Source organism: Gadus chalcogrammus, chromosome 23 (assembly GCF_026213295.1).
Source record: "Gadus chalcogrammus isolate NIFS_2021 chromosome 23, NIFS_Gcha_1.0, whole genome shotgun sequence".
NCBI classification, from domain to species: Eukaryota; Metazoa; Chordata; class Actinopteri; order Gadiformes; family Gadidae; genus Gadus; species Gadus chalcogrammus.
The window spans coordinates 20,376,819-20,395,342 of NC_079434.1; the positions used below are offsets into that span (position 1 = coordinate 20,376,819).

At 50.8% G+C, this 18,524-nt stretch overlaps 1 protein-coding gene across 1 annotated transcript in view; it reads right to left on the reverse strand.

Moving 5' to 3' along the window:
- drosha (drosha ribonuclease III) overlaps window positions 1-18,088 on the reverse strand; it is a 69,374-nt gene extending 51,286 nt beyond the window's left edge. The window contains exons 1-13 of the mRNA XM_056583970.1: window positions 17,907-18,088; window positions 16,564-17,506; window positions 16,186-16,254; window positions 15,261-15,621; window positions 14,502-14,655; window positions 13,822-13,982; window positions 10,424-10,504; window positions 8,665-8,751; window positions 8,152-8,238; window positions 6,047-6,118; window positions 4,910-4,991; window positions 4,357-4,431; window positions 2,119-2,288 (exon numbers count right to left, since the gene is read on the reverse strand). Of these exons, the coding sequence (XP_056439945.1) occupies window positions 2,119-2,288; window positions 4,357-4,431; window positions 4,910-4,991; window positions 6,047-6,118; window positions 8,152-8,238; window positions 8,665-8,751; window positions 10,424-10,504; window positions 13,822-13,982; window positions 14,502-14,655; window positions 15,261-15,621; window positions 16,186-16,254; window positions 16,564-17,504 (2,340 nt within the window). The 5' untranslated portion in view covers window positions 17,505-17,506; window positions 17,907-18,088. The remainder of the gene's footprint in view (window positions 1-2,118; window positions 2,289-4,356; window positions 4,432-4,909; window positions 4,992-6,046; window positions 6,119-8,151; window positions 8,239-8,664; window positions 8,752-10,423; window positions 10,505-13,821; window positions 13,983-14,501; window positions 14,656-15,260; window positions 15,622-16,185; window positions 16,255-16,563; window positions 17,507-17,906) is intronic.
- Window positions 18,089-18,524: the final 436 nt, after the last annotated feature.

The window sequence follows — 18,524 nt, forward strand, 5'->3', positions numbered from 1 at the left end:
CATTGTAAACGCCGCCGCAACCGTGCGCGCTAGCTTGATGAGCGCCGTTAGCGTTAGAGCTCGCCCGGTTCCCCCACCAACCAGCGCCTTTGATTTGCCAAGGTTGATTGAAAGAAGATGACACGCACGCCCTGGCCTGCGTAGAGCACCATCTGGGTGGATCATTACCCGGGGGCTGACGGCTGATTGGCAGCACGCAGCCTTCAAGGTTTTTTTCTTTTTTAAAAGGAGGAGTAGTAGTTCCAGCTCTCGGGGGCAGGAAAAATAAGCACACAGGGGCGACAACCGGATGGCGGTCGCATGTGAGAAAAAGAAGCGTGAAGGTCATGCGAATTAACGCCTTCAGAAACCGGGGAGAGAGGGTGAGGAGGTTCCGGAGCCTCGACACCCAGGTCGTCGCGATCCTAACACGCGTTGGACCAATTCAGGAGTGGAGCCACTTATCGGTCCTCATGTATACACAGTACATCTCGGGAGGAATCGTTCAGAGTTCATCTAGACTCTGCATAGCCAACCCCCCACCCCCTCCTTACGCACTTATTGTATGTTGCACTTAATGAACACACTTATTGTATGTATGTCGTACATCCTTGAACTTAATGCACTTAGCAACTTACCCTCGCTATCGTTGTTGTATACAGGGAAGAGTTTAGGGCTTGGCAACGATACAGATCTTTCTTCTGACAAATGTACTTTGTGTAAGGCACTATGGAAAAAAGCGTCTTTAAATCAAAAGGTCTGGGACTGAGGTTATGTCCTTCAAGGTGTAGTAGAGGTGGAGTTCGATGTCCTTGACTGCTAAAAAAGAAATAATAATATGTTAAAATGCTTATTATTTCGTAAAACTATGCATGTGAAAAGCGCACACACGATGTGAAGCACACATGTTCTCTACATGCGGTTTCATACAAATCCTTCCTCTCAGAAATGTCAAACGCCACACGCCACAGCGGACAACATCTGCTCGCACTGCTGGGCGTCTCGGAGTGGGGGTGAGCCCATCCAGATGTATTAATAACTACCTCCTCTCGCGCCGTCGCCGTCCCGCGCCACGCGGCGGCCCCGGATGACGGAGAGGTCGACAATCGCTTTGACTTGTTTATTTCTAAAGATATACCCACGCCCAGACTCCCGACCCCGTTAACAGCCCGCGCTTGAGTGGCAGGGCAATCTTTGTCTCAGCCACTACTCTCCCCTCCCCAGGGATGTACTGTATAAACCAGTATATATATAGATGTATACATCTTCGGGTTGACTCAATTTCCCCTCCTTGTCAAAGGGGGGGGGGGGGGTCCCGTGACCACTTCAAACATGTTTTTATGGGTCCGCGTTCAACCTTTTAGGGCGCATGACACCCGCGACCCATCCTGACCCCCCCCACTGACACCCCTACCCCCCCCCCCCCCCCCACTGACACCCCTACACCGGGAGACAATTACATCCCTGAACCGAGAGGGGCGACCATAAATAAACAAATAAATAAATAAAAAGACACTATGGACCCGAAGGGCGGGAAAGGTCGAGCGTCTTCACAGGGACATCGCCCCTCTTTGAACCGCGGCGCGCTAACAGACACCCTTGGAATATAATGGGGGGGTGGGGGGGGGGAGCTCATGTGTGTGTGTGTGTGTGTGTGTGTGTGTGTGTGTGGTGTGTGTGTGTGTGTGTGGTGTGTGTGTGTGTGTGTGTGTGTGTGTGTGTGTGTGTGGTGTGTTGGGGGGGGGGGGGGGGGTCATGGACATTGAGGATGGCGGTATACAAGGTCAAGTCACTGTCATAAAGGAGGACGAGGGGGAGAGGGGAGAGAGAGGACGAGGGAGGAGGAGGAGGTTAGGATCAGGGTAGCGAGAGAGGAGGGAAACCGACAGGAGGAGGAGAGGAGGAGGGAGCATCCCAGTAGGGAGGAGGGAGTAGGAAGGAGATGGAGGGAGAGAGGGAGAAGGAGGGGGAGGGAGGGAGGAGGGACAGGACGTAGGAATGCGCCGGAGGGAGGTAGGAGGGGAGACAAGAGGGAGGGAGTTCGGGAGAAGGAACAAAAGAGGAGAAGGAACATAATGGAGGGAGGTGCAACGCGGCGGCGGCGAGCAGAAGGGAGCGAGGAGGCGCGCGGCGTCTCACCATGCCGGGGTTGGTGACGATCATGCCCTTGCACTCCTCGGCGTACTTCTGCCAGGCCGTCTCCTCCCACTGCAGCATGTCGGCGATCTCCTCCTCAGGCACCAGCGGCTTGCTGCTGCGAAGCAGGTAGAGGAGCACCTGGTGCATGGACAGCACCTCCTTCCCACCGTCTGATGGGGGGGGGGGAGACGGGGGGAGGGGGGGAGGAGGAGGGCGAAGACAGGAGGGGGGGGGGGGGGGGGGGGGAGGCACGGACACATGAGCGACGTGGGAAATCATGAAGTGAAAACGGGGAGTGGAGAAACTGTCAGGAGCAGAACAAGACAAGGGCGTTGCGAAAAGGCGAGAAACTTTCTTTTGACAACTGCACAACGTCGTCTTTTGTTCTGCGGAGCCGTGACAAATGTGTTGCTTATAAAATGCACGATGGGAGATAGACGCAGCACAATTGAATGACACACTAAACATTCTTTATTGTTCTATTCACGGCTTGAAACATCCGCCGCAATATCTACAGTCTTCACTGCAATATCCCCACGCCCCTACCCCCCCCGCTTGCATTAGTGATTACAGGTAACACACACACACAAACACTATAGGCTCGTAGCAGTGCAAGGGTGTACTGCACACGCACACTATAAGATGCTTAACACACACACACACTCAAAGACTAACACAGACAATCTAAAGCAAACTCTAATGCAACATGCACACAAACCCCCACTCCAAAGCTAACACACCACTATGTTGCACACACACACACACACGGGGGGGGACGGGGGGACGGGACAAGGTCAAAATGGACTCAGGTTAATAGACACTCATGCAAAATTGATTGACCTCCATTTACAAGTGTTCACACAGGCCGACATTCACACAAACAGGGAGGCGCAAAGAAGTCTGGCGCTTAGCAGGGGAAATGCATTAAGAGAATATCAAACGCTCTCTCTCTCTCTCTCTCACCATCTCTCACTCTCTTTAACACAAAAACCCTGTTCTCTCTCCCCCTTCCTTTAAATCTTTGACTGAATCTAGGTTTCACTGTTTTTTGTGTTACCTATTTTTTGTAGGAATGCCGCTGTTCTTGTTTGCTGTGGGCCTACGCTTAATTGGAAGAGCTAAGAAAGAACTCGCTTTTGTTGTATAAATTTATTTCAGTTCTCGCTTCGTGGGAAGGCAGGAGGAGCTGGCACTGGCGTCAAATCCACTAAAGACACCGGCTCTACGACAGCCCAACAGCGCCACTGTGTGGACGGGAAACGAACTGCAACCGACAGCAGAGTCATGGCGAATCACGGTAACAACATCAGGGGGTTAGCCATGCAAGGAGATGATGCTCCATAAATCCTCATACAAATCCGGGTGAGTATATGAGAATCCCATTACCACAAGACCGGAATCCCGCCCTCTGAATCCCAGCTTTGTGTCAATTCTCAGAAATAGTTTGTACTTCTGCCAAATGTGCATCAATCTCTAGGTGGCACATTAAGACAGAGCTCATACATGCATGCAGGGAAGCCTGCGATTCCTGTGCATGTCTGCATTGTTATGATTAGGTGTGAATCTGGCAGCACACCATGTACGCAATACACTGAATCGGGGGGGAGATGACGGGCCATCAATAAAGTGTTTGTTTCGTTTCTTCATTTTACCTCTCTCCGTGGGCGAGGGTACGCCAGCGGGGATGCTAGTGACCGCTGGAGGCAGGGAGTCAAAATAACCAAGCGCTTTCACGCTAGACGGAACCCCACACTTAACACAGCTCGCTGTGAGGGGGCCCCGCCACCTGACACTAATTTGAGACCAATCAGAGGCAGCCATTAACCAGACCGGTGTGCCGGGAGATAGCGGCGTCTGTCCTTGAGGTGATCTGAATGAAAGTGTTTACTTAACACTTTGAAGAGATACTCCTCACCGGAGTCCGTAGCGATCCCTCTTGTTCAACACAGCGGGCTAATGATTACATTATTGGCCCATTCTCCCACCTGACCTCTTATAGAACCAGCGACCAATTAACACGCTAACACTTCTGGGATCAGATTTAAAATAATACACGTTTATAAAAAGGTTAAAAATCAAATTCTGTCTCCCCCGTTGTCATGTGCCGATGTGCGGTTCCTGGCAGCTAGCATCATATGATTGTGGATTAAGCAATCGGCAGGGTGTTGATAAAGCATTGTAGGGAGGGTTGGGGAGGAGAGGGGAGGGAGGAAGAGAGGGGAGACGCAGCGTCCTTACCCGGGAGGAAGCGCACGAAGCGGGGCATGAAGTGGAACTTCTGGCAGCCAGGATCCAGGTTGTCCCAGTCGGGGCCTTGGGAGGGGAGGGCCAACGAGAACGTTAGCGCTGACGTTATGCTATGCTAAAGCCACGCCATTGCTGGAATCTTCCCCTTGCCAATAGCGCCAATATGCCAAATGATTTAGCACATCAGAAAAAATGATCGCTCGCAACATTGAAATCGCTTTTCAATGTTGACAATTGTCTCCAATTCGTCAATATATGCAAACCGCTGCATTGAAAAGGTAAAACATTTAAAAAAGGTAAACATTTCGTCGGACCGCAAAATTGATAAAACGTAAAATCACTCCCAGCTTCATTGCAATTCATCGTCAGGAGCAGTCAGGGTGAGGGAGGGTCGAGGCGCTCAGGGCCACCTCGACCCTCTAGCTAGGAGGAGCCGGGGATCGAACCAGCAACCTTCCGGTTAGCAGCCGACCCGCTCCACCTCCTGAGCCAGACGCCTCCCCGGTACACTGGGCGGTACCTGCTCCTGTCAGCAGCGCAGTACCTGTCAGGTTCCAGTCGTACAGCTCCAGGACATCCTGGAAGAGGTAGGAGGCAAAGAGCTCCAGCCCCTGGACGCAGTAGTTCTGGGATACGGGAACGACCCGGGTTCAGGCAACAGGTGGCAAGGAAGCAGGCAGCAGGCAACACACAAACACACCAAGACATGATACTAATAAAACTCAACGGCATTAATAAAAGTATATCACTGCAGAATTTCTTTCTGTGCTCCAGAAGGCGAGGGACGCTGAGGTGCGTACCGCCACAAGCTGTTCCATTTCTCACATTCAAATGAATAACTAATACGAAAAATATGTTTCATAAGTTGATATGAAGACGTCTTATTATTATAATCATATCACGTAACAATTCTTATGGCCAATTCTTAATTCCCCCACGTCCCGACTTAATCCCACGCTCACGTTCCTTCGAGAGTGGGGGGGGGGGCGGGGTCAAAGGTTATCCGAGCGGGAGGGTGACACTCGCCGCCACGGCAACGGACGTAGGATGGGAAATCGATCCCCGGCGGGGTTCATGAATACAAAATGGCGGTTGAAAGAGCCGCCGCTTTGGAGGAGAAGGCGTCGATTACGGGACGACCCCGGCGCCCGAAATCCACCCGCCGCGAGTCCCACATAAAGACTTCAATCAGCTTAACTCCACCCTTTCAGCTTCAGGAGGGGTTTGTTAGATAGCAGCGCAGCGCAGCCCCCCCCCCCACCCCCCACCGGAGTAACACCTTCATCCACCTTAGAACGTCGTCGAGGTTTCCGTGCGGCTCAGCCGAGCGCCGGCGTAGCCGCTTAAGATAAAAAACACAAAAAGGACAAGAAAGGGAGAGAGACAAAAGGGGAGGGAGGGGGGGGGGGGGGGAAAGAGAGAGAGAGAGAGAGAGAGAGAGAGAGAGAGAGAGAGAGAGAGAGAGAGAGAGAGAGAGAGAGAGAGAGAGAGAGAGAGAGAGAGAGAGAGAGAGAGAGAGAGAGAGAGAGAGAGAGAGAGAGAGAGAGAGAGAGAGAGAGAGAGAGAGAGAGAGAGAGAGAGTGAGAGAGACGCTCAGAGAGGGAGAGCGACATAGAAGAAAAGAGGGTGAAACGATAAGGAAGAGAGAGGGATTTTTCGGTGGGGTGGGGGGGTTACTGACCTCTGGCGTCATCTCTTCTATGAAGTGAATGGTGTAATCTATGTTGAAGCGGATCACACGACACAATGGGATCTGGAGGGGGAGAAGAGAGAGAACGGTTCGTTACCGTGGCGATAGGTAGAGGTTACAGCTTTTCAAGGAAACTCATTAAGGAGGTAAAAAAAGAACAGAAGAAAAGAGAAATCCTCTTTTATTTTGTCTCCGAATCCCAAGCAAAGAGTTGAGCCGAGGTACGGCTTTGGCAAGGCTTGTGGATTTTCTCTCTGACACACACACACACAAACATATACTCAAACACACACACACACACACACACACACACACACACACACACACACAAACACACTCCCACACACACAGAGGGGGGGGGGGGGTTCATATGTACAGTTACTCATACAGTGAGAACAGACAGTATGAGCAACAGTGAAAATTGGCAAGCTCAAAGTAGTGCTGCTGGACGCAAATCCGCAGGCACACATCCCACTGTCACACAAACATAGACACACACACACACAAACACCCACTGTCACATACACGCACAGTGTCGCACACACACCCACTGTCACACATACATATACCCACAAACACCCACTGTCACACACACACTCCACCCACTGACACACACACACTGTCACACACACACCCTCTGTCACACACACACACACACACACCGGACACAGGCCCTCCTCTGCACATTAAGCGACTTGAATCTCCTTTAAACAGATAAGCCGTCTCTTCAGTGTCTAAGCCCCCCCTAGTTACATGCTCTTTGTTGTCGGGGAACAAGGGTCCGTTTTAGGAGCTTAACCTGGGAGCCGCGCGTCTCGTGTGTGTGTGAGCGCCCGGCCGTCCCCGCGGCTAACTAGCGCACGGGCTAATAGCGGCGCGCTCCGAGGGATGCTAATCCGCGCCGAAGAGCCCCGCGTTTATACCGCTCGCTAACTAAGGGCTGTTTTTAAATTAGCCGGTTTAAATCTGGGCCTAATCCTCCGACTCCCTCTCAAGCCGGGGACAGGCTCTTGACCGAACGCGCCGGCTGAATAATTCATTATTCAGACCGGGAGTCAATTGCAGAGGCGGCGGACGCAGGTTGGCACAGACACACACACTTAAACACAGGACTTAACACGCACAAACACACTCGGACTAACATACACACACACACAATCGGATACACACTCGGACACTAACATACACACTGTGAAACGTACTTACACACAAAACCACACGCACACTCGGGCGCCAACACAGACACACAGAAAAACCCCGATGCCAACACACTAACTCACACGATACTACACAACAAGTTGCTAAAGATACACACACTTGGACCCTGACACACTCAAAGACTAATACGCAGAGACACATCTATCGCACTCTCTAATGCCAACACCGGCACTCCAACGCTAACACACCAACTATGCTGCCAATGCGCACACACACACAAGATCTGGAAAGGGAGCAAGAAGGCAGGGGGTGGTAATGTTTAACTGTAGCACTCTTTAATGTCTTGACACTCACTGATGGGCCTTTAAAAGCCTGGCAGACAGAAGGACCTTGGTACAAGGTCGCAGAGAGAGAGAGAGAGAGAGAGAGAGCGAGAGCGAGAGCGCGAGAGAGCGAGAGAGCGAGAGAGCGAGAGAGAGACAGAGAGACAGAGACAGAGACACAGAGAGACAGAGAGACAGAGACAGACTTTGTCTTGGCAACAAAGAACTCTGCCCGGCTACAGAAGTCAGTTGGAAGAAAAACGGCTGTTGTTTATTGGCCGGAGTTGGGCCGGTCGGGGCTGTGGTGATAATTGGGTGAGTGGGGGGGATAGGGATGGGGGGGGGGGGGGGTGGGGATGGTCAAGTACAAGGATCTTGACAAAGACCCTCTCTGAATGATTAATGGTGTCGATGTGTCCGACGTGAGGAATGTAATCCACGGGCAAATAACCAAACTGACAACGGCTGAGCGTGGGTGTGACTGTGGCGAGTGGGGGGGGGGGGGGGGGGGGGAATATGAGAAGGACGTGTTCCAGGGTTTGATTTGTTTTTGGGGAGGTCGGGTTGGCTTCGGGGACGAAGTGGACGGGGTGGAGAGAGAGAGGGGGGGCTTACGCTGGTCAGAGGAGTGTGGGAGAAGAGGGAGAAGCCCTCAAACAGGTACTCGTGGTCGTCGTACTCGATCACAGTGGGCCGGTCGGTCTGGAGGGGAAGAGATGGAGTGTGAGGGGACGCGGATAGGAACACAAACCATCCACGGTGACAAACCGCTTCCACTTTTTGGATTCACAACAATTTAGTGAAATATTGTTTTCATTATTGTGCATTGTGTTTAATGTATAATTTCTAAATAAAAGTAGTTTCCAACTTACCAAGGCCATAATAGTGACTTAAAAAATAAATAAATAATACTGAAACAATTAAAAAAATATATATAAAGTGTCTATAATGTGATGCCATTTGAACATTGGATTCTACTTGTACAGTTATCCCTACTTTTCTATACCTAAAATATGATAATAAGATCAGGGATCATTGTATCACAGGAATATATTTTGGGATTAATGTTGTCAACAGTGCACCATGGGTTCCTGGGGTCAAAGGTCAAACAAGAGCCGGAGGCGGTACCAGGAAGTTGGTGGGCGGAGACACAGTGATCCTGTAGTGGTACAGCTTCCCAGAATTGTTGTTCATTAGCCGACATGTCTTCGCAGGCTGAGGGAAATGATGAATGTATTATATACAAGACAGAAGCACTTAAAAGATTTGATGTGACCGCAGGTTATTGGTGGATATCATTGTCTATTTGGAGAAGTAAATCAGCCATGCTTTTTGTTGAGCTCGCCACCTCTGGCACGTTCTGAAACTTGGCAGTTTGCCATCCATTATATTTCTTATTAATTACTGGCAGCTACCATATCTATATGTATATCTCTGCTCTATCCAACCCAGGTTAGAGCATAAAAACTGCCCTGGCTAGGAAGCTTTCTCCAATAGCGCGCACACACACGCACACACAAATCCACAAGTGGGGATTCTGTCTTCACATGCCACTGCGCATGCTGACAGACTCAAGAGACTGGGGCGCGCAGTGGGAATTCTGTGTGAGGACAACTCCAGCGTTTCAGACAGTTTGATAGTTCTGAACCCAGAGCGACATTTCAATAAGTCGCTAGGGCAAGTGTAGGAGGGTTACTTAGTTAACCTGATTTGAACACATAAGCATTCTGTGTTTACACGCCACTGCACACGCTCACAGACGGAGAGGCAGTGACTGTGAGGTGAGAAGTCTTGAACGTTAAATCCAGGTCATGAGTATTTAGGAATAGAGCGGGCCATTTCTTATGGCCCCGACCTGCAGGTTGCCATCGGCTGGCTCAGTTGGGAGAAATGTAAAATGTATGTACAGTTTACAGGCTCGTTCTCTGTACGTTCGTACAAACAGGAACCTAGCACTGAATTTGAAGTGAATGCGGATGCGTACCAATCAGTTAGAAAAGCACCCCCTACCCTAACCCATCTCGACCTGTTGAAATGGTTATCTGCACTTACTGCATGCGCAGTGATGTTTACACACTGAATCTTAACTTGTGGATTTGTTGGGATGTTGGCACTATTGGATAAAACGACCTCGCCGGGGCAGTTTGCATTGGCTTAAAACGGTTAGATAAACCAAGATGGCGCGATGGGAGCTGCTAATCACTCGTTTGGAATAGAATGGAAGTCAAAGGCTCGCCAACTGCCCAGTCCGCCCAGAACGCCCAGTCCGCGCCAACACCGGGAGTGGCGAGTTGAACAGAAACCATTGGCTGGTTTACATCTGGACAGAGATAATATCAACCAATAACCTGGGGTCTTCACAAACTGGCCAAATCCTTTAGTACACTCAAATCAAACGTTAAAAAAGCTTTCAGTCCGTGTGTGTGTTTGTTCACACACACACACACACACACACACACACACACACTCTCCAATAACATCATACAAAACAAAACACATCAAATGTTATCGATTACACCTTCATCTACCCTGCCCAACAACACGGCCGTTTTAATTCCCCATTCGTCCTCACAACGTCATTAGCGGCCGTCTCCAGAGGACGGGCCCGCGGACGCACTGATACAAAACACACAACACGCACCCGCATTTAACCTGGCACGCAGCGTCTACTGCGCCTCCAAGTGCTCCCCCGTGGCCCCCGACCTCCCCGCGGGCCCCGCGGCGGCATTGAGCGCCGCTTAAAGGAAGAGCGACTCCTGTAACGGATAACACGCGGCCGAGCGACGGCGTGCGACCTTGGCCTCGCCCCCCCCCACCGCGGCCGCTTCTTGAAGGTCGGGAGGGACGAGGAAGTGGGTGGATTGATTTATTCATGGTATAATCATACCTCCTCCCCGGGGTAGATGCTGTGGCGGATCCCGGTGCGTCTGGCCCTGGCGCTGCACTTACACAGAGGCCCATCGTTCATCTGCACGGACACACACACACACACACGCACGGAGCGGAATCAGACACCGCTCAGGGCTGGAGATCACGCGCGCAAAGACGCACGCACGCTGAGAGAGAGACACACACTGAGAGAGACACACACACACACACACTGAGAGACACACACACTGAGAGACGCAAACCGAGAGACACACACACACACCACAAGACACACACAGACTTAGAGACACACACACAGACACACACACACACAGGCACACAGACACACGATGAGAGGGACACACACACACACACACACACACACACACACACACACACACACACACACACACACACACACACACACACACACACACACACACACACACACACACACACACACACACACACACACACACACACACACCAAGAGATCAACACCAAGAGATCAAAAAGGCTTTGCGTTTAATTAGGAAGAAGATGAATGCACATATACACGCGTATGATTCCTCTGAGGAGTCTGGATAGACTATCGGAACATGATAGAATATGGATGGTCACATTTAATGTGGAGTTATACTTATTAGTTATACATATTGGGGGTGTACAAATTATTCGAATAAAAGTATTATTAATTAGAAGCTAGTAAGAACGCAGCTAAGTGTGCTCACACTAGATAGGCAGGCTGCACAGTGTTTGTACCTTAACGGCAGAAGATGGAGGGTTAGGACATTATGCAACACATTCTCTCGGTAACGAGGCGATTGGGGATTTTTTATCTTTAGTCTTCTAACCACACATGACACCAGCTGCCACATCCTATTACCCCCCACCGCGTGTCCCCATCGCGGGCTTAATAAGAGGATTCCTCTGCCTCGTCGCTCCAGCGGTCTTTAGGAGGACCGGCCGTCAGGGCCTCCAGACAGAAGGGGGGAGGGGTGAGACGAGGCCCGGGGATGGGCCCCGATAGGGCTGACACTGTGTGGAGACAGCCGAGCCAGGGAGGTGACTGGTAAGTACGCATCGGGGCGCCGGCCAGAACGACGGACGGCGGATATTTATTTTCCGTCTCGCTTAATCATTCTCTCGCTTCCTTTCCTCGACTAGATAAAAAAAAAAGGAAAAGTTTAATAAAACAAAAGGGAACAGCTCACTCGATTACTCACTCGCTCGCTCTCTCTTTCCCCGAGTCCCCCGTTATATCATTAACTCGGTATGAAACAGAAACAAAAACGCATTATCGTGTCTTTGTTGCTTGTGATCTTGTGGGCACTAGTTAGTCTAAAAGCCAGTGTGTCTCAACAGGGGGTAGGGACAGAGAGAAGACTAGGTCAACAGTAAACTTTGTGGGGAATAGGGGCTGTAGTCTTCGAAGCGATCTGGGCGGTTTGTTTTTAATGAACTGCACTAGATAACAGGGCATCGCAGAGGGAGGTAGGTGGAGGCGCGAATATTTCTGGGTTTGGGTCGGCAAACCGAAGCTGACGACGACGAGATAAAATCTGTTTTGTTTTTGTGGCTTTGTAACTCACACATTGAGTTGTTTTGCATTGTGTCACCTTGGGAGAATGACATCAAACACTAATTATCATGCTTAAACGATGTGTACAACTAATTACGCTCATAAATCAAGGTTGACTTTACCCATTCAAATGTTGACCTAAAACACAACGGCGGTGAAGTGAACACAACGGCGAGGAGACGAACACATCCTGAAAGCGTTCAACCACACACACGCGCTGAACTGCTGAACTGTAGATTCTCTCGTCATCCGAGTGCGTTCTCGCTCTATTGTTTAACGATTCGACATGGCCGTGCCAGCACTGTGGCAATTAATGTTACTGCAGGGCACGTGCACGCTCACACGTACACGCTCCGCTGGCAACGATCCCTGTGCTGCCCACACTCAACTGATAGAGTGTCTTATTCAATTATTTGAGTATTGCTTTTACTTACGATCCACCGGAGTGTACACTGGGATGTAGAGAGGGCGTATCTAACTCTCTGCACACTAGGAGGGATGAAGCTTCTGACGTTTGAATGTTTGAGCAATTATTAATTATCTGAGAATCAACTAAGGAGTCTGACATCAGCTTCTTATAAAAAAAAAAAGCTGTTTTTTTTCCAAGCAGCTTGCCGATTGGTTAAAGTCAAATCATGTGATCAAGACGACGGAATAGTGTTTTTATAATGTTGTGATATTTGATATAGTATGCATTTAATATTGTAATACATATTTAATATGTTAAAAATCCAACTCCAGGATCTTAACCCATTGAATACATTTTTTAAGTGCTTGACGACATAAATCTGTAATATAATTCTAATTGGATCTGTCATCTGTAAGGGATTGGTTTTCTCTACCACCACTGCCAGGGAAAATCGATCTTGCCTATATATATATATATATATATTTAGTATATGCTACACCTGAACCTCGTGAGGATGGCCCAATTTGATTGGTTCGCTATCTCGGGATTTGAGCATATCCCATGATTGAGATCTCTAACTCGGGGTGTTGTTTTCGTCGCAAAATGTCGTCTCGTCACGCTAATAAAAACAAATAAAGCCCGGCAAAAAGTGTTATTTTCGGAGTGTTAACGTGTGGTATATACTAAAACAATTATACACCTCAGGCTCCGTGAATAGTGGGGACACCATGCAAGGAGCCTTCGGCAAATAATTGTTAAGCATAAATATCTATAATCGTGTTGAAAGTCGTTGTAGCTTTTTTAATGCACGCATTAGCTTGGCAGCTGTCATGAGCTACTGGTCATAGTTGGGACATCGTAGTGAGCTAGATCGATACTGCAATATTATATCAATAAATAAATAACAACATTGTAGTTGTTTTAAGTTATTTGAGTGCGCAAATGTGGAAGAAAATTATGTGCAATGAGAGCCATTGCACCCCGACAACAACAACAAAGTGAGAGGGTGAAACAGGAGAGAAAAGAGTGCGCCCCCCCCCCCCCCCCCCCCCGACTGACCTGTCCAGGGTCGTTGTCCCCCCCCCCCCCCCCCGTGACTGACCTGTCCAGGGTCGTTGCCCCCCCCCCCCCCCCCCCCCCCCCCCCCCCCCCCCCCCCCCCCCCCCCCACCCCCCCCCCCCCACCCCCCCCCCCCCCCGACTGACCTGTCCCTGGTCGTTGTACCCCCCCCCCCCCTGACTGACCTGTCCGGGGTCGTTGTACCCCCCCCCCCCTGACTGACCTGTCCGGGGTCGTTGTACCCCCCCCCCCTGACTGACCTGCCCGGGTCGTTGTACCCCCCTGACTGACCTGCCCGGGGTCGTTGTACCCCCCCTGACTGACCTGCCCGGGGTCGTTGTACCCCCCCCCCCCCCCCCTGACTGACCTGCCCGGGGTCGTTGTACCACAGCTCCTCGTGCAGCCGGTCGGGGTGAGCCTTCTTCCTCTTGATCTCGGCGATGACGTCGAACACGTCGGAGTCCGAGCTGCTGGAGCAGCTGCTGCCCTCGCCGTCCGACTCGCACTCTGTGTCGCTGCTGCTCTCGTCTGAGCGGGTGGACGGAGGGGACAACACGCATTGATGAGATGTACCGTGTCTGATGGAAATATTTTGCAGGACCGTGTATGAGAAAGTTTATTGCATTATACCTACACAATTAAATGACCGGTAATTAACCAAGTGAGCCGAGTGAGTGAGTGAGTGAGTGAGTGAGTGAGTGAGTGAGTGAGTGAGTGAGTGAGTGAGTGAGTGAGTGAGTGAGTGAGTGAGTGAGTGAGTGAGTGAGTGAGTGAGTGAGTGAGTGAGTGAGTGAGTGAGTGAGTGGCAGCACTGGTGTGTGTATGCGTGTGTGTGTGTGTCGATATGTATGCATATATGTGTTAGTGTGTATGCGTCCGTGTGTGTGTGTCTTGCCAAAATCATGTCTGTCTGAACGTTGATCATTGAAAGTGATGAGACTGTTTTAATTAGAAAGGCCATGCCTTCAGCTTTGTGTCTTAAGCTTTGTGTCTTAAGCTTTGTGTCTTAAGCCGTGATCAGGCTCAGGGCTGTCTGCGGTCCCCTACCTCCTGGACACCCCGGCTCCTCGTCCAGTTTCGTCTGGGGGGGTTCCCATTTGGGCCGCGCCGCCTTGGCCCTCTCCTGCCTCTGGATCAGCTCCTCCTCGAAGCGCTCGTACAGAGCCCGCAGCTTGCTGGTGCCGACCACTGTGGAGTCCCCCTGGAAACGCACACCAGACCAAACAAAGTTCCCATCTCTAAATAAATAAAAGGGCAATTACGCACAAAAATAACTCATGTAAATGTTATCGCTAAAAAAAAAGGATTTGAATAATTCTTTGACCTCTATTAAATAACACAGAATGGACCGTGAAAATAAGCTCTATAGCGAGAGCCTGTGATGTTGATGTAACTGTGTTGCACAGTAAATAGTCTTTGAATGATCAAAGCAGTAGTGGTCCTTGTCCTAGTTTTACAATACACTACAAATTAGGTTGAACCAATTCATGAGACACCAAACTTTGAGTTTGAATACATTATTAAATGTTTCATCAAGGAATAGTTTGTTTCGTGCTTCAAAGAGAACACCAGACACTACACTGTCCTTGCCGTTGTATGCAAACAAATCTATGCAACAAGTTAGCTAGCAGATGGACCTAGCATTACCCCCAAATGGCCTTAATCAACCCGACACATATACTCTTAACTTCACTGTGTTACTTTAGAAACCAAATGCCCCCACTGAAGTTTAACAGCACATCAAAAGGAAGTAAGTCTTGGTGCTGTGTTGGAAGTGCGTGTTGGTGTCGTTTCGGTCGTAAATACCACTTGGTCCATGGGGTCGTTGGAGTAGTAGTTCTCGGCGTGGGTGCAGCGGATCCAGGCCGGTTTCAGCAGCTCCTCCTCGTCCTTCACCTCCTCCCCCTTCTCCCTCTGACTGCTCTCTCGCTCCCGCTCCCTCTCCCTCTCTCTCTCCCGCTCCTTGTCTCTCTCCCGCTCCCTCTCGCGGTCTCGCTCCCGGTCGCGCTCGGCGTACGAGTCCTCGCTGTCCCTGCTCCGGGCGGAGGAGAAGCTGCTCCTCTCCCGGCCGGGCCCGGAGCTCTCGGACCGCCGGCCCCCCTCCCCCTCCCGCCGCCCCCCCTCCCCCTCCCACCGGCTCCTCTTCTTCTCCCTGCTGTTGGAGCGGCTGAGAGGCAGGAGAGACACAAACACTTTAGTATGGAGGCAAGCACTTTGATCCGAAGCGACTCATATTGAATACAGATACAGGTTGTTAAGAGACAGGTATTTGCTCAAGGATGACTTAAGGTTAGACTGAATATTTACATTTAGTTTTATGGCCTTTAGCAGACGCTTTTATCCGAAGCGACTTACAATAAGTACACTTGTCAGAAGAAAGAGAAACAACAATATATCACTGTCAGCACAGAAAGGATGTTCATGCAACAAAGGGCCCAGCACTTAGAATGACTAGGTTAACCCATTCCCCGAATACAAAAAAGATTGATAGGATAAGATGCTACACAATGCTCAGTACTATTTTTTTAAGGACGTAAAACATACAATAAGTGCCTTACAGTAAATACAGATTTTTAAGAGACAGATATTTGCTCAAGGATGACTTTAGGTTATGCTATACATTGGGAAATCAAATCTAGAACCTTTGGTCTTGCCACTTGGCTAGAACAACTTGCCCTGCCTGCTTAAGCTTTGAAGGGAGCGAGAATCAAACATGAGAATGTACAGTCACCTTCGCTGCCGTTTCCTCTGTCTGTCAGGAGACGGGGACCTGCGGCTGTCTCTGTGTCGATGCCTTTCCCTGGGAGGGAACACACACACACACACACACACACACACACACACACACACACACACACACACACACACACACACACACACACACACACACACACACACACACACACACACACACACACACACACACACAGTGTCCGATTCACATTTCAAACCCCCTTATAGTGAAAACGCATCCAAATAAAGACCTCCACTCCAAAAATGCATGACAACGCATTGCAATATAATAACATTGATGCAACTGAAAGAAGATGAATGACGACGAAATGGGAGGGAGGTGGGACATCTTCCACGTGCGGGTGTGCGGACTCACGAGCTGCTGTCAGAGTAGCGGCCGCGTTCCCTGCTCCGGTGTCTGGGCGGGGTCCGACCGCGGTCGTAGTCGGACCGGTATCGACCGGCGGCCTCCGGCCTCCCCCGCCGGTCGGGACTCCTCTCCTTCCGCTCCGCGCTGAACTCCGTCTTGCCTCGGTCCCCGCCGCCGCCGCCACCACCGCCGCCGTACCCGTAGCTCTTCTGCCGGTTGGGCTGGTCGTCGTGGCGATGCGGGGTGCAGTCCGGCGGCTTCTCGTACTTGTACTGGCCCCCTGGTCTGAAGCCGGGGTCTGGTTTGAACCAGCCGGGGCCCGGGCCCGGCCCCCCGGCGCCGGCCCCTCCGCCAGGGGAGTACCCGGGACTGAACGTCGGCGGCGGGAACGGCGGGGGTTGCTGGTGGTGGTGCTGGTGGTAGCCCACCGAGTACGGCGCCTGCTGGTAGCCGCCGGGCTGCGCGGGCATGGCGGGCGGCATGGGGGGGTGGGGCGCCGGCGGGGGCATGCCCGGGGGCATCATGTAGGCGTAGGGGTTATGGGCCGACGGCTGGGCCCCGGGGCCGGCCGAGGGGTTGGCGAGAGACGGCAGCGGCGGCGGCGGGAAGTTGGGCGGAGGCTCCGGGAACCCCCCCTGCCGGACGGGGGGCTTGGGGAAGGGCGGGCGCATGGAGCCCGGACCCAGGGCGCCGGGAGACATGTTCGTCCCGGGCGGCGGGTACGACATGAAGTCGGAGTGCGGCATCGGCGGCGGCGGCATGAAGCCTCCGCCGCTGTTGCCTTGGTAACCGGCGTTGGGATGGGTTTGAGGGCTGTAGTGGTAAGACGACGGGGGGGTGTGGGGAGGCAGGGGTCGGAGGTTGCTGGGTCGGTAGTTCGGTTGGGACCCGTGCTGACCCGGGGGTAAGCCCGGACGAGAACCGCCACGGCCCTGGTGGTAAGACATGGCTGTGGACGGGATGGGAGAGTCAGTGGTTATGTCTTCTTAGCATCCAACAGGATCAGGTGACCGTACTTGATCGCTGCCCACATGGATTAAGACATCTAAAGAGAATATTTGTGATCGTACTGCAGGACTGACACAAAGTCTGTCATCAAAGGTACCAGAATACGGATGGAGTGTAGTGTGTCCGAGTAATGCATAGCGTTCCGTTTGTTTATCCCAAAAACTTTTAAATTGTATTAATGGATTAAGATTATCACAGTATATCAGCAGAATAATTTAGAAAGTACCACCCTCATGTCGTAATAAAACGTAAATAATGTCATTGCCAGCACTCGCCATCAGTATCAGGTGGCTATACAGAGCTAGCAGGCTAACTAGCCGTCCTGTTTACAAACACCTTACCTTCTTCTTTTACAAAAAACAACAAAGGACAGGACCACTAAATCATCAGCATAGCAACAGGTGCATCAACGCGTTACTGCAAAGGGAGGCTCGACTCTACACCCGCGTATTACGGTGGGACGAGAGTGGGTCAATTCAATGGGAAGTACCGAAGGTGTCTACTCTGCGATGGATGTGTAGGATCCCTGGAGCGACGCTCGTCCTGTTTCCGGTCGGACAACTAAAGGAGAGGGACAACAACGGACCAATCGCCGTGCGGTATCTTTGCCGCTCTCAGCCTTCTTTATACTCTTTATATAATATTAATAATCATTTCATGAATACGAATTCAGAAATCATTGTGTTCAAATTAGTAAACACACATTTATATAGTGGTTTATATCGAAATGTGTATGTTAAACGTTGAAAGAATAAACGATATTGGATATAGTACACCTTAACTCAGGAATCCTGTTGGTTGTAAAAATCGAAATAGTATTGATTCAGTATATTTGTTAAAACTTCGTAGCAACTAGATATGTGCCAAAAATCAAAGGATCAAAACAATGAGGTAGTTTGACGTCTCGCCGCACGTCCACCAGAGGTCGGAAGAGACTCATAAGTGCGAGAGCCCGTTTT